Source organism: Anolis sagrei, chromosome 5, assembly GCF_037176765.1.
Source record: "Anolis sagrei isolate rAnoSag1 chromosome 5, rAnoSag1.mat, whole genome shotgun sequence".
NCBI classification, from domain to species: domain Eukaryota; kingdom Metazoa; phylum Chordata; class Lepidosauria; order Squamata; family Dactyloidae; genus Anolis; species Anolis sagrei.
The window spans coordinates 161,309,641-161,325,294 of NC_090025.1; the positions used below are offsets into that span (position 1 = coordinate 161,309,641).

Genomic DNA, 15,654 nt, shown 5'->3' on the forward strand with positions numbered 1-15,654 from the left:
AATGTATGTAATAAAATTGAATTTTAGACTTTTCTATCTCGCTCTACTTTATGAGCACATATTCTAAATAAAAAGATATTGAAAAAAAATGAATGGTGGGAGTTGAAGTCCAAAACACTTGGAGGGCCCAAGCTTGCCCTTGCCTGCAGAAGTGTGGAAGCAGGAAGCAGGAGCTGCAGGCAGGCACCCCTTCTTCCTCTTCTTCCTCCTCCTGCTGCTGCTGCAGCTGTTCTCCTTGGCGCGCGGTACGTGTTGCCAGTCCGGTTCGCCCAGGTCACGCGGCCGGTCTTCCGCCACGCCATTGGCTCCGCGGCGGGCCAGCGCCTCCTTCCTGCCCCTCAGCCGAGGAAGGAAGAGGGCAAGAAGGAAGGAAAAGGCGGCGGGAGGGAAGGAAGGCAGGAAGGAAAAGCTGCGGGTTGCGATGGCTGCCGAGGCGCCCCCGGGACGGAAGCGTATCCTCTGCCTCTTCGACGTGGACGGGACCCTCACGCCGCCGCGCCAGGTAACGCGCCTCCTTCCCTCCCTCCCTCCCTCCCTCCCTCCTTGGGTCCCTGGCAGAGAATGAATGGGGGCCCAGAGGAAGGCTGCATGGAATCAAGGCACTTGGGCACAACTTTCTCTCCCTGGCTCAGGGCTACAAGGTCTCGAGTCTTCTCTCCCAAAGAGTGCTGGAACAACTCCCCAAGTACAACTCCTAGCAGTGAAAATAGTGTCAAACTGCATTAATTCTGCAGTGTAGACGCACCTGAAGTCTTTCAAGGCGCCACTGCTGCAGGGCTGCCTTCCAAGCAGGAATTATTCTCTACTCCATGGTTATATAAGTGCTGTGAAGTTGGATGCGAGACTGATCTGTCTAGGATTTGGAGGCTTTAAAAAGTAATCCAATGCATATCTGGCACCTGACTTCCTTCTTGGCAAGCTTCAGAGGGAGGAGTTTTTGATTATGATGGTGATTGTTGTTGTTATATTTATTTCTATCTTATTTTCTTCACTTAAGTGAGATCCAACACAACTCACAACACTAAAAACAATACAAACCATAACACTGTTTAACACACATTTGGTTTCTAGGCTATAAATTGCATTTCCTAATCCAGTGGTTCTCAACCTGTGGGTCCCCAGATGTTTTGGCCTTCAACTCCTGGAAATCCTAACAACTGGTAAACTGGCTGGGATTTCTGGGAATTGTAGGCCAAAACACCTAGGGACCCACAGGATGAGAACCGCTGTCCTAATTGGTTCTGTTATAAAAACATAAAAAATGTTTATTAAACTGCAAAAAGGTTGTTTTTGTGGGACATCCTGCAGCACATTTTGCTATAGTTTTATAATGAATATCTCATTGTTCATTCGTTCAGTTGCTTCCAACTCTTCATGACCTTATGGACCAGCCCATGCCAGAGCTCCCTGTCAGCTGTCACCACCCCCAGCTCCTTCAAGGTCAAGCCAGTCACTTCAAGCATGCCATCCATCCATCTTGCCCTTGGTCGGCACCTCTTCCTATTTCCTTCCTTTTTCCCCAGCATCAGGCATGTAGCTGGGGGGGGGGGGGGGCTTGATGGGCTTCAGCCCCCCCCCCCTCCAAAATTCTCAAGGTGGTCCTCGAGAAGGCCTTACTGGTACATTATTTAAACTGTTATGTTTATTCATATTTGATCACCATGCTCAATATATCCCATATGCGTGGGGGTATAAGTAAAGTGATCAGATCGAATTTGCCAAATAGTCACTGATGAATGTTTTTATGTTGAATGTTTTTATATTGTGTAAATGCTATTTTAAATTGTAAGTCGCTCGGAGCACCTTGGTGGAGAGCAACTAATTAAGAAATAAAGTGAAGTGAAGTATTGGGATAACTATACAAAAGGTTTGCTAAGATAGATTCTCTCTCACTCAGACTCAGCCCCCCCCCCCCCCGAATCAAATTCAGCACCCCCTGAATCAAAATCATTGTCTTCTCCAAGCTTCCCTGTCTTCTCATGATGTGGCCAAAGTACTTCATCTTTGCCTCTACTATTCTTCCCTCCAATGAGCAGTCAGGCTTTATTTCTCGAAGTATGGACAGGTTGGATCTTCTCGCGGTCCAAGGCACTCTCAGAACTTTCCTCCAACACCACAGTTCAAAAGCATCTATCTTCCTTTGCTCAGCCTTCCCTAAGGTCCAGCTCTCACATCCGTAGGTGACTTTGGGGAATACCATTGCTTTAACTATGCAGATGTTCGTTGCCAGTGTGATGTCTCTACTCTTCACTATTTTATCGAGATTGGCCATTGCTCTCCTCCCAAGAAGTAAGCATCTTCTGATTTCTTGGCTGCAGTCTGTGTCTGCAGTAATCTTTGCACCTAGAAATACAAAGTCTGTCACTGCCTCCACATTTTCTCCTTCTATTTCCCAGTTATCAATCATTCTTGTTGCCATAATCTTGGTTTTTTTATGTTTAGCTGCAACCCAGCTTTTGCACTTTCTTCTTTCACCTTGCTTACAAGGCTATACAGCTCCTCGTTTTCGGCCATCAAAGTGGTATCATCTGCATATCTAAGATTGTTAATCTTTCTTCCAACAATTTTCACCCCAGCCTTGTATTCATCAAGCTCCACATGTCACATGAGTGCAGCATTTATTTATTTATTTACAGTATTTGTATCCTACCTTTCTCAGCCCAAAGGCGACTCAAGGCAGTTTACAGTTAGCAATAATTTGATGCCCCAGCGGACATAAAATACAGTTTAAAAAATAGCATATAAGATAAAAACCATACAAAAGCCAATAGAAACAAAAAGTCATCAGCGTCTCCTTACTAAACTCATTTTCCAGTTGCATTGTCAAGTCGTTCCGTAGTTCCATATTTACCTGTTATGCTGCATTTGCAAAAGCTTGCTCAAATTGCCAGGTTTTGACGTTTTTACAAAATGTTAGGAGGGAGGGGGCCGATCTAATATTGCTAGGGAGGGAGTTCCACAGTCAAGGGGCCACCACTGAGAAGGCCCTGTCTCTCGCCCCCACCAAACGCACCTGCGAAGGAGGTGGGATCTGCGAAGGAGGTGGGAGCAGGACCTCCCCAGACAATCTTAGACTCCTAGATTGTTCATTACGAGAGATACGTTTGGACAGGTAAGCTGGGCGTTTCTCAACCTGGGGATCGGGACCCCTGGGGAGGAGTCATGAGAGGGCATCAGAGGGGTCTCCAAAGACTGTCAGAAAATACAGTATTTTCTGTGGATCATGGGGGTTCTGTGTGGGAAGTTTGGCCCAATTCTATCATTGGTGGAGTTCAGAATGCTCTTTGATTGTAGGTGAACTATAAATCCCAGCAACTACAACTCCCAAATGTCAAGCTCTATTTTCCCCAAACTCCACCAGTGTTCACATTTGGGCATATTGAGTATTTGTGCCAAGTTTGGTCCAGATCCATCATTGTTTGAGTCCACAGTGCTCTCTGGGTGTAGATGAACTACAACTCCAAAACTCAAGGTCAATGCCCACCAAACTCTTCTAGTGTTTTCTGTTGGTCATGGGCGTTCTGTGTGCCAAGTTTGATTCAGTTCCACTGTTGGTGGAGTTCAGAATGCTCTTTGGTTGTAGGTTAACTATAAATCCCAGCAACTACAACTCCTAAATGACAGAAAAAATCCCCCCAACCCTTCCAGTATTCCAGCAGTTCTGGCCACTGCCGGCACCTGAGCTTCAGGCATCAACAATGAGTCCAGAAGGACCCCCAGACTGCAGACCTGTGTCTTCAGGGGGAGTGTAACCCCATTGAGCACAGGTTGCCAATGCCGCTCTATGCCCCGATTGGCCTCGCAACTGACCACAAGGAGCTCTGTCTTGTCTGGATTAAGTGTCAGTTTCTTGGCCCTCATCCAGCTGCCAGACATTGATCCAAGATCCTGGGATCTTCCCTAGAATTAGGTGGAAAAGAGTAGTAGAGTTGCGTGTCATCTACATAGAGATGGCATCCAACTCCAAAACTCCAGATGACCTCACCCAGCGGTTTCATATAGATATTTAAAAGCATGGGGAAAGAATGGAACCTTGCAGGACCCCACAGGTCAAAGGCCAGGGATCAATGAAGGTGTCCCGCAGCATCACCATCTGGGTACGATCCTCCAGGAACGAGCGGAGGTGCTGCAACACAGCGCCCCCAGGACCCATTCTGGAAAGCCGACCCAGAAGGATACCATTGTTGATGGTGTCTAAAGCTGCTGAGATGTCAAAGAGAAGCAGGAGGGTCACACTCCCCGTCTAGTTCCCTGCGGAGGTCATCCACCAGGGCAGCCAAAGCTGTCTCCCTTCTGTGACTAGGCCAAAAGCCAGACGGTGATGGATCAAGATAATCAGTTTCATCCAAGAATCGCTGGCCTGAGAAGCCACCACCATACTGACTTCTGATTTACTTCTAAGTATTCATGTAGCCAAACTAGCAGTTCGAAAGCATGCAAATGTGAGTAGATCACATTTCTCTGGCGGGAAGGTAACGGCACTACATACAGTCATGCTGGCCACATGACCTTGGAGGTGTCTATGGACAATGCCGGTTCTTCGGTTTAGAAATGGAGATGAGAACCACGACTGGACTTCATGTCAGGGGAAAACCTTTACCTTTACTATTCATGTAGCAAATCACCACTGATTTTCATCTCCAAAAGTTGTTCTGGCTTCAGGACATACTTTTTCCAACACAGATTCAAATGTATTGGGTGACACTTTTTATCACAAACAAACCACCTTTGTTGTCATACAAAGGAAGGTCCAGGTGTGTTGAATGACACCTTCTATTATCCCCAGCCAGTATTCTGCACTGTCTGGTGGTTTACTGAGGTTGGACACATTTGGGCTCTCTGATCCTCTCTTGGAAACGAAGCAGGGTCAGACCTGGTTTGTACTTGGATGGGAGACTGCCAACAAACACCTGGTGCTGTAAGGTATATTTCAGAGGAAGGAGCTGGAGAAACCACTTCTGAGGCCCCTTCTACACTGCCATATAAAATCCAGGTTATCTGCTTTGAACTGGATTATATGGCTGTGAAGAGTCATATAATCCAGTTCAGAACAGAATATGTGGATTATCTGCTTTGATAATCTGGATTATATTGCAGTGTAGAAGAGGCCTGAATGTTCTTTGCTCATAAAACCTTACAAAATTCATGTGGGCACCATAAATCAATAGGTTTCTTGCTAAACTTTGCAATACTTCTCCTGATTAGGATCTAAATAGCAAGGAGAGGACCCAGAACCATTTGCATTGCAATTGCAACATGTATTTCTGTACAGACAGGCCTCATCTCAGCTGGAGGGACATAGGACATGTCTGAATAAGTGCTGGATGAGGCTGAACAGCTTTGTTTTTGTTTGTAATAGAATAATCCCAGTTAACCTTTCTAGGGGTGTGTGGAGGGCATTTCTATAATTTTTGGAGCTCAGCATGGATTCATAGGGGTCAGGAAAAAAATGTGAAAATTTTCTATTTCCCCCCTCAAAATAACCCGAAATGTCCTCTAGGACCCGCCAAACATAGTGAAAATGTGTTGTCGAAGGCTTTCATGGCTGGAATCACTGGGTTGCTGTGAGTTTTCTGGGCTGTGTGGCCATGCTCCAGAAGCACTCTCTCCTGACGTTTTGCCCACATCTGTGGCAGGCATCCTCAGAGGTGGTGAGGTCTGTTGGAAACTAGGCAAGTGAGGTTTATATATCTGTGGAATATCGAGGGCGGGAGAAAGAACTTGTCTGTTTGAGGCAAGTGTGAATATTGCAATTGGCTTCTGGAACACGACCATACAGCCTGGAAAACTCATAGCAACACAATGAAAATGCCTCATGTCCCCTTGAAGGCATTTGAGTAGAAAAATAATTTATTTAATCAGAAGCAGGTACAATGGTGTGTGACTCTCCACAATATTCTAGGAGACAAATGCAGCCATCTAGCCTTCTTTAGTTGCCCACCTGAGGCTGAGCCAAATTAACACTCCTGGCACTTAAATATTTCTCAGTTTTGCCACAATTTAAAGGACTTTCCATGCCTTGGGTTCTCCCTTGTCAGTATCCTAAACATTTTTTCAAACACAGGTCATAGCAGGAGAGGAAGAAGGCCTTCTCTGGTTGACATATTTTAAAACTACTGTATTTTTCTGATTCAAAGACATACTTTTCCCCGTATAAATGTTTTAAAAAATGGGATGCGTCTTAGAATCTCAGGTGTTTTTATAAATATATAAAGCTATTTTTCCTGTTGGTGGTACTGAAATTACTATGCGTCAGACTCGATGAAATACAGTACTTCCATGGGGCTAAGCATTTTTACCCTTAAGGTGTATTATATGCTTGACCAGGCAAACCCTACAATTCTCTCTCACTGTGGTTGCGTTCTCCCGCCTGTCAATCCAGAGCTGTCCCTACAGCACAAAAAATGAAGTTTTTATTACATCTATGTTTGTCAAAGGACATGAAGCAAGAGATTCCGGTGGCTTCAGGGCAGCATGATGCTGAGATTATGTAAGCCTGTCTAAGAATAGGACCTGTTTAGACCAGCTTTCTGTTTCTTGCTCTGGTCCCGCCACTTTCTTATATTGAACTTAATAACCCATTGTCTTGTAATTCTAACCCCAAGAGTTTAAAGATCATTGACGTAACCTTTAGATTACTCTCCTAATCCTTGTCTCTAGCAGTTTGTCAGTGATAGCACTTACGTCAGACCTGACCTCTGAGCATATCAAAGTAGCAATTTTTTTTCAGTAGCAGATGCTGTGCCTGCCATGGAACTTGCCATATCCCCACCAGTGGGAGATGCTGTCCTGTCACTTGCGCAAAAGACTCAGCTGTCACTCTGGTTGGTTTTTGTGCAAACAACAAAGTGGGGGATTTCGTTCTTTCCATCAATCAGCAAAATGTCTCAGGTCGGGCAAAGGAAAAGTAGAAAGAAGGTACAGATTCATTGCTTAATGGAGTCTAAAGGGCATGCTCATAGCACATCTGAACATAGGCAACTGTCTAGTATTGAGTCACACAGTGACTGAGATACATATCTTAGTCCCAGTTACAATAGAACTATTAAATCTATTGTGAAAAGGAAAGTCAACTTAATGAATCCTACTGATTGATTTGTGAGGGGCTAGCATTTGGATTTAGGCCAGAGTATGTGGTTCTCCAGATGTTTCTGGACTACAACATCCAGCAGTTCTACCCTAGGGCTGCTGGGACTTGCATTCCAACAAGATCTGGAAATCTGCATGATCCCTACCCTTGAATTAGGCTAAAATATCTATCTAGGCCAGGCATAGGCAAACTTTGACCCTCCAGTTGTTTTGGACTTCAACTCCCACAGACTGTTAGGAATTGCCTCTGGAACACCCTCCCCAAAGATCTTAGACAGGCCCCTACATTGGCAGTCTTCAGAAAGAACTTGAAGACCTGATGTGCCTTTCCCAAAGAGGAAACCTTTTTCATTACCAAGTCCCACAAGCACTTTATTAAAGCCAAGATCGCTGCACACTGCACACTGCACTTGTCCATCAGCCCCATTTCCACCTGTCACATCAGCACTTTTAACCCTTGTACCCTTACTCTGGCCTTGCCCAGTTTTATTGTGTCTTAATGGATTGTTTATTGCTTGTTGTTTTAGATTGCTTTAGTTATTTTAATTTGTTTAGGTTTGTATTGTTGTATTATTGTTGAGGCCTTGGCCTTTGTAAGCCGCATCGAGTCCTGCGGGAGATGCTAGCGGGGTACAAATAAAGTTTAATAATAATAATAATAATAATAATAATAATAATTGTGGGAGTTGAAGTCCAGAACACCTGGAGGACCGAAGTTTGCCCATGCCTGGAAACCATTTCCTACCCAAAAAGGAGCTCAATGTCTCTCTGGTCTTATTGGAAGAACAACATCATAAACATCAGGTAGAATAACATAACCATTGGGTGCAATATACACTGTCAAAGAAATATGGCTTGGCTCAATAGTGCAAGATCTGACTTAGAGCCACCCTCATCCCAAATTATGTTCGAATAACATGCATTGTTTGTTGTTGTTGTTTATTCGTTCAGTTGCTCCTGACTCTTTGTGATTTCATGGACCAGTCTATGTCAGAGCTCCCTGTCGGCCATCCCCACTCCCACCTCCTTCAAGGTCAAGCCAGTCACTTCAAGAATACCATCCATCCATCTTGCCCTTGTTGGCCCCTCTTCCTTTTTCCTTCCATTTTCCCCAGCATCATTGTTTTCTCCAAGCTTTCCTGTCTTCTCATTACGTGGCCAAACTACTTCATATTTGCCTCTAATATCTTTCCCTCCAGTTAGCAGTCGGAGTATGAACTAGTTTGATCTTCTTTCGGTCTTCCTTCAGCGCCACAGTTCAAAAGCATCCATCTTCCTTCGTTCAGCCTTCCTTATGGTCCAGCTCTCGCATCCATAGGTTGCTAATGGGGAATACTTCACTATTTTATTGAGATTGTTCGGTCATTGCTCTCCTCCCAAGAAGTAAGCATCTTCTGATTTCCTGGCTGCAGTCTGCATCTGCAGTAATCTTTGCGCCTAGAAATACAATGTCTGTCATTGCCTCCACGTTTTTTCCCTCTATTATGCATTGTTTATTTTAATAATATTATGGGTTTGCTTAAACTTTTCATAGTTTAGGACACCAGCATTTCTTAATCCAGCCTTGTTTACAGTTGAGTACTGTATTACTTACTCTGATTGGTAGGAGGTCTCCAGGATTTTATACCAAAGTCATTCTGAGATCTACGTGGAAATAGCAGGGATGGAATGTGTTTATCATTGATATATTTTCCACTCTTTCAGACTAATTCCTGCATCTATTATGTAACTCTGATTAGGAGTTTAGGAGAATAAGGAAATTGTGGCAAATCACCTCTGAAGTGAAATGGAGAATGAGATAAGTGGGATGTTCTTGTCTTAATCTTGCAGGACTGTTTGCATTTTGGTGGACTTGCAGGTCTCCAAGCAAGTCTACAGTGCTGAATAGGTGTGTGAGAGGCAGATTGCAGGTGCTCCCATTGCTCTGTTAATGACGACAGCTAATAAGAACATAAGGATGTCGAAAGAGTCTGGTTTATTTATCCTTCTTCCCACAGTGACCACTTAGAAGACCCTGTAAAGCTCACAAACAGGATCCAAGGAGTTATCATCTACTCCTGTTGTTGTTCCCCAGCAAAGATACCCTTGAGTCAGTAGAGATAGATGTAACTCTTTATATGCCACTAAGTGTCCAATAGTGGCATATAAAGAGTTACAAGGCAGAAAAGGTCAGAGATAGACTGGGTTTGGTGCACACAAATACAACAGACATAGATAATTTGATGGGGAACAGGCATAAATTATCAGAATGCAAGTAAAGGTGTTGCAAGTAGAAAAGAGTTTCAAATTAAGAGTAGCTGAGATGTATGACAAGGTCAAGTTGCCAGGAGTTCAGTCAAAAAGGAATCCAAGATATGCTGAGAACAGAGGAGAAAGTGGGCGAAAGAAATGTTGACAGATTGCCTTTTAAAAAAACCTGCAACTAGAAGGCTCCATCAAATGTCTGTACTGCTACTGACAGATGCGCACCCTAGTCTAAAGCTGTTCTGCTCCTTGTGATTTTTTTTTATATTTGATGCCTTTCCTAATGAATCCCAGTACAGATATACAGTGTGCATACTGGTTCAGTTTTCACCCATTTGGAGAGATCCTTTTGGAGCTTCTAGCTATCATGTTCTGTTTCTACCATTCTGAATAAACTAATTAAGCTGTTTATTTTTTAAAGAACTTGGTCAGAACTTTATTGATCATCTAGAACAAGAGACATGAATTGAGGCAGATGGTGTTTTTTCAAGTCGTTTTACAGTGACTATATTAATTTGAGGAACATGCTAGATACAAACTGTTTTAGATAATTGCTCTCTTCGTTGTCTAATGAAAAATGTGTTTTCTAAGTACTTGTGTTTTAACTCTGCAGCTGGACAGAACATGAAGAGATTTTTTGTATTTGTCGATTTTAACGGATGCTTGGATTTTTCACCAATGAAAACACATTTTACAGTTCAGTACACTGATTAGCTTATACTCAGTGAAGATGTAACGGGTCCTTTTGCCTATATAACACAGGCATTCTTTTTAAGAAGAGACCTCCATGGTATAATCAGACTAGTCTGAATAATCCCAAGTGAGATAGATTGAAGTGGCTTGATTGTTTGTCGTGTATTTTTAAAATCAGCTCCAGTTTATGATGATTCTATCACAGGGTTTTCCTGGGAGGATTTACTCATATGTGGTTTGCCATTGCAATGTTTTTTTAAGGTGAAAGAATATGACTTGTCCAAGACCACACAATGAGTTTCTGTGTCTGAACAGGAATTCAAAGCTTCTCGAGGAATCTAGAGCCAGTATATCTAAAGCAGTGTTTCTCAACCTGTACGTCCCCAGATGTTTTGGCCTTCAACTCCCAGAAATCCTAACAGCTGGTAAACTGGCAGGGATGTCTGGAAGTTGTAGGTCGAAACACCAGGCGACCCACAGATTTAGAACCACTGATCTAAAGGCTGTTTCCAACCCACCTGTTTTTCCAAGGCCCAAAGCATGAACATTTCAGTTTTGGAGATTTTATCTCCCATAATACCTGGCCAGCATTACTGCCAGTCATTCTGACAGAGGCATTCTGAGATGGATTATTTTCCTTGACACCGCCCTGATACACACCTATGTACTGAAATCGTTCCATCCCACAGAGTAGTAATGTCTTGTCAGGATTTCAGAAAGGTGCATTATCTTGCTCACCCTGGAAATCCCAGGGATTGGATCTGGAATCTGCTGCATACAAAGTGCATGCTCTCTTGGAACTCTTCCCAAGTTGTATGTTATCAGAGGAGACACAATGAGTGTTTGTAGAGCTCATCAAATGTCATTGTTTTGGCCTTCTGCATAGAAGAACTTTGCCCTCCTTTACTTGGTAAGCATTGTCTTATGCAGTATCAGCAAGAGAAAAGACAAACCTCTGGGCCAAAGTGACAACAGAGAGGGCAAATTGTCTCAGGTCATTTCTGCAGCAGAAATTGCAAAGATCCTTTATCTTTGAGGAAGGGAAGGATTCTGAATTAGGGCGCCAAACAGAAACAAGTGTCACCCCTTAGAGCCCATCTGGGGGAAAAATAGCACTATGGGGAAATAGAAAATGTGGGTGATGGGATTTTTTGTTGTTGTTGTTTTACATCTATAGGCCCCCTCGATGGACTGTCACCTTGTCGTGGTGAGGGGGCTTGCGTGTTCCGATGAACCTGTGGGCACAACAACTGGAGTCGTGCACTCCCAGGAGTGGCTGCGGGGGAGGTCCCAGACCAAGCACAGTCCGAAGACCCAAAGACCTCAACGGCGGAGCAGGCGGAGGATAACATGGTACATGTTACAACGGCTGCGAAGGCGGAAGAAGGCTGCAACAGACTGAGAAGCCACGGTCATTGTGTTAAACTACATCACCAGTGGAACCTCACTCTGTGAAGTCTGTGTGTTGATCAGTTGTGCACTGACCTCCACACATTAAAAAAATCCACGCACAGGCGTCTTCCAAAGAAAATAAAAACCAACCAACCAAAGTCCCATGGCGATCAGCGAGTGGCGACGGGGGCAGGACTGTGAAATCTGGAAGCCCCTAGTCACAGACTGGCACATGGGCGGTGGGTACGGACTCAGTCGTTCTACCTCAAGGTCCGAGGCAGTTGAGTAGTTCGGCAGCTGTATCCGCGACTGAGCAGCCCTATTGAGGACCCACTCTGCTCACCCCACATGGGGAGGGGGCTAGAAAAGGTGCCCCAAACATAGTCTGCCTCACTCATCCCTGACTGGACTGCCGCGTCCAGTGGGGTCACCACCCTGCGGCCAAAAAAGAAAAATGAACTTCGGTACGTGGAACGTACGGACTCTGATGGACAACAGTGGCAGTGAACGCCCCGAACGCAGAACTGCCATCATTGCAAGGGAGCTGGGACGCTTCAACATCGACATAGCAGCCCTTCAGGAGACCCGGAGAGCAGGAGAGGGACAGCTGAAGGAAGAAAAAGGAGGCTACACCTTCTTCTGGAAGGGACTGCCCGAAAAAGACCAAAGAATGCACGGAGTTGGCTTCGCCATCAGAAATGATCTGGTGAAACATCTGTCCGAAGCACCCACTGGCATCAACGAACGACTCTCAACCCTCCGAATCGATCTTGCCAAAAACCAACGGGCAACCATCATAAGTGCCTATGCACCAACACTAGATGCTGACGAAGACATCAAGGAGAAATTCTACTGTCAGCTGGACACCGTCCTATCGGGGATACCTAAGGGGGACAAAATCATCCTCCTGGGGGACTTCAATGCAAGAGTCGGGCGAGACTTCGACCTGTGGCCAGGGACCATTGGAAAAGACGGGGTTGGAAACAGCAACTCAAATGGCATCCTGCTTCTCACCAAATGTGCGGAGCACAACCTTGTCATCACCAACATGCTCTTCCGCCAGAAAAACAAGTTCAAGACATCATGGAAGCACCCCCGGTCAAAGCATTGGCACCTCTTAGACTATGTAATCACACGCGCCAGAGACCGCCGTGATGTGCTCCTCACAAGAGCCATGACAGGTGCTGACGACTGCTGGACTGACCACAGGCTAATTCGATCCTCGATGGCTATCAAGATCGCCCCCAAGCGCAGACTCCAAGGAAGGAAGACAAGGCGCAAAATGAACACCCAAGCCCTTCAGGAGCCCTCCAGACGAGCCCATCTCCAAACAGCACTCAAGGACCATCTACCCACAGAACACCCCGAAAATGTTGAGGAACATTGGAACAAACTGAAGACCTCCATCATCCAAGCCTGCGAAGAAACTATTGGATACCAAGCCAAGAAACATCAAGACTGGTTTGATGAAAATGACATCGAGATCCAACAGCTAATTGACAAGAAAAGGAAAGCCTTCCAAGCATGGCAGAGAGACATCAACTGTGCTGCTAAGAAAAAGATCTATGCCAGTGCAAAAGCTGAGGTCCAAAGAAGGACAAGAGAACTCAAGAACATCTGGTGGACAAAGAAGGCCGAAGAAATCCAACACCTGGCAGATACCCATAATGCTCAGGGATTCTTCAAAGCCACAAAGGTCATCTATGGACCAAGAAACCATGGCATACAGCCTCTACGCTCATCAGATGGAACCAAACTCCTGAAGGACCAAAACTCAATTGCACTACGTTGGAAAGAACACTACCAAAGCCTCCTGAACCGCAGCTCCAATGTGGCCGAAGAGGTCCTCTCACAAATCCCACAACAACAAACCAGGGATGAGCTTGCAGCACTGCCTAGTTTGGAAGAAGTCAGCAATGCCATCAGCCAACAGAAGAATAACAAAGCCAGTGGACCAGACGGGATCCCTGCTGAAATCTTTAAAGAGGGAGGACCTGAGCTAACACACCAACTCCACCAGCTCATAGAAAAAGTGTGGGTGACCGAGAAAATCCCAGCAGATTTCAAGGACGCCACCATCATCACCCTCTTCAAAAAAGGGGAAAGAACAGACTGCGGAAACTATCGAGGTATCTCCCTTCTAACCTCCGCTGGGAAAATCCTCGCAAGAATCCTTGCAAACCGCCTTCTGCCCCTCTCAGAAGACACCCTCCCAGAATCCCAGAACGGCTTCCGCCCCTCCAGAGGAACCGTGGACATGATCTTCACTGCACGACAGCTCCAAGAAAAATGCAGGGAACAAAACCAACCCCTGTACATGGCATTCATCGACCTTGCAAAGGCATTTGACACAGTGAATCGCAGCGCTCTCTGGACCATCCTCCACAAAATCGGGTGCCCTAACAAATTTGTGAACATCCTGCGGCTCCTCCATGATGACATGATGGCAACAGTTTTGGACAGCAGTGGCTCCCAAAGTGACCCATTTAAGGTGGAATCCGGTGTCAAACAGGGATGTGTTATCGCCCCAACTCTATTCTCCATCTTCATCGCTATGATACTTCACCTTGTTGATGGGAAGCTTCCCACCGGAGTGGAAATAATCTATCGGACAGATGGCAAGCTATTCAACCTCAGCAGACTGAAAGCCAAAACCAAGGTTACAACAACATCTGTTATAGAACTCCAGTATGCTGATGACAATGTCGTCTGTGCGCATTCAGAAGAAGATCTACAAGCCACTCTAAACACCTTCGCAGAAGCACACGAGAAGCTCGGCCTGTCACTGAACATTGAGAAAACCAAGGTGCTGTTCCAGCAGTCACAAGCCAATCCCTCTCCAATGCCAGTAATACAGCTTAATGGTGTAACATTAGAAAATGTGGACCATTTCCGCTACCTTGGCAGCCACCTCTCCACCAAAGTCAACATCGACGCCGAAATACAACACCGCCTGAGCTCTGCAAGTGCAGCATTTTCCAGAATGAAGCAGAGAGTGTTTGAGGACCGGGACATCCGTAGGGAGACCAAGGTGCTTGTCTATAAAGCCATTGTCCTCCCAACCCTGCTATATGCCTCTGAGACGTGGACAGTCTACAGACGTCATATGCAACTCCTGGAACGATTCCATCAGCGCTGCCTCCGGAAAATCCTGCAAATCTCCTGGGAAGACAAGCGGACAAACATCAGTGTGCTGGAAGAAGCAAAGACCACCAGCATTGAAGCGATGGTCCTCCAACATCAACTCCGCTGGGCCGGCCACGTTGTCCGGATGCCTGACCACCGTCTCCCAAAGCAGTTGCTCTACTCCGAACTTAAGAACGGAAAACGGAACGTTGGTGGACAGGAAAAGAGATTTAAAGATGGACTGAAAGCCAACCTTAAAAACTCTGGCATAGACACTGAGAACTGGGAAGCCCTGGCCCTTGAGCGCTCCAGCTGGAGGACAGCTGTGACCAGCAGTGCTGCAGAATTCGAGGAGGCACGAGTGGAGGGTGAAAGAGAGAAACGTGCCAGGAGGAAGGCGCGTCAAGCCAACCCCGACCGGGAACGCCTTCCACCTGGAAACCAATGCCCTCACTGCGGAAGAAGATGCAGAGCAAGAATAGGGCTCCACAGCCACCTACGGACCCACAAGGAAATCCATAATGGAAGACCATCTTACTCGTCCAACGAGGGATCGCCTAAGTAAGTAAAAGTAAGTAAGTAAGTAAGTAAGTACATCTATAGGAAAAACTGGAGAGTCCCTGTACCTTTAATGGTTGCCTAGAAGGAGATTAACAGCAAGTGCTGCTTATTTATTTATTTATTTATTTACTGTATTCTCAGCCAATCGGTGACTCAAGGCGGTTTCCAACAAATCAGTATACATAAGAACATAGTATAGATTAAAACATCAAGCAGTATAAAAACACCATAAAAGCAATAAAAACAACATCAATAGCGTTTCATTATTATCAAGCATTGTCCAGTTCCATTGTCAAATCATTCGATTTCCTATATTAACTACTCTGCATTTGTAAACGCTTGCTCAAACAGCCATGTTTTAACTTGCCTCCGAAATGTTAAGCGAGAGGGAGCAGATCTGATCTCCCTAGGGAGGGCGTTCCATAGCTGTGGGGCCACTACTGAGAAGGCCCTGTCTCTCGTCCCCTCCAAACATACTTGTGACAAAAGCAGGACCGAGACAATCATATGATATAGTTGTGTGACAAACAAAACTCTGCTGAAATTTCA

General features: G+C 45.4%; 1 protein-coding gene across 1 annotated transcript in view; it reads left to right on the plus strand.

Moving 5' to 3' along the window:
- Positions 1-337: 337 nt before the first annotated feature.
- PMM1 (phosphomannomutase 1) overlaps positions 338-15,654 on the plus strand; it is a 35,316-nt gene continuing 19,999 nt past the window's right edge. The window contains exon 1 of the mRNA XM_060777133.2: positions 338-502. Within this exon, the coding sequence (XP_060633116.2) occupies positions 422-502 (81 nt within the window). The 5' untranslated portion in view covers positions 338-421. The remainder of the gene's footprint in view (positions 503-15,654) is intronic.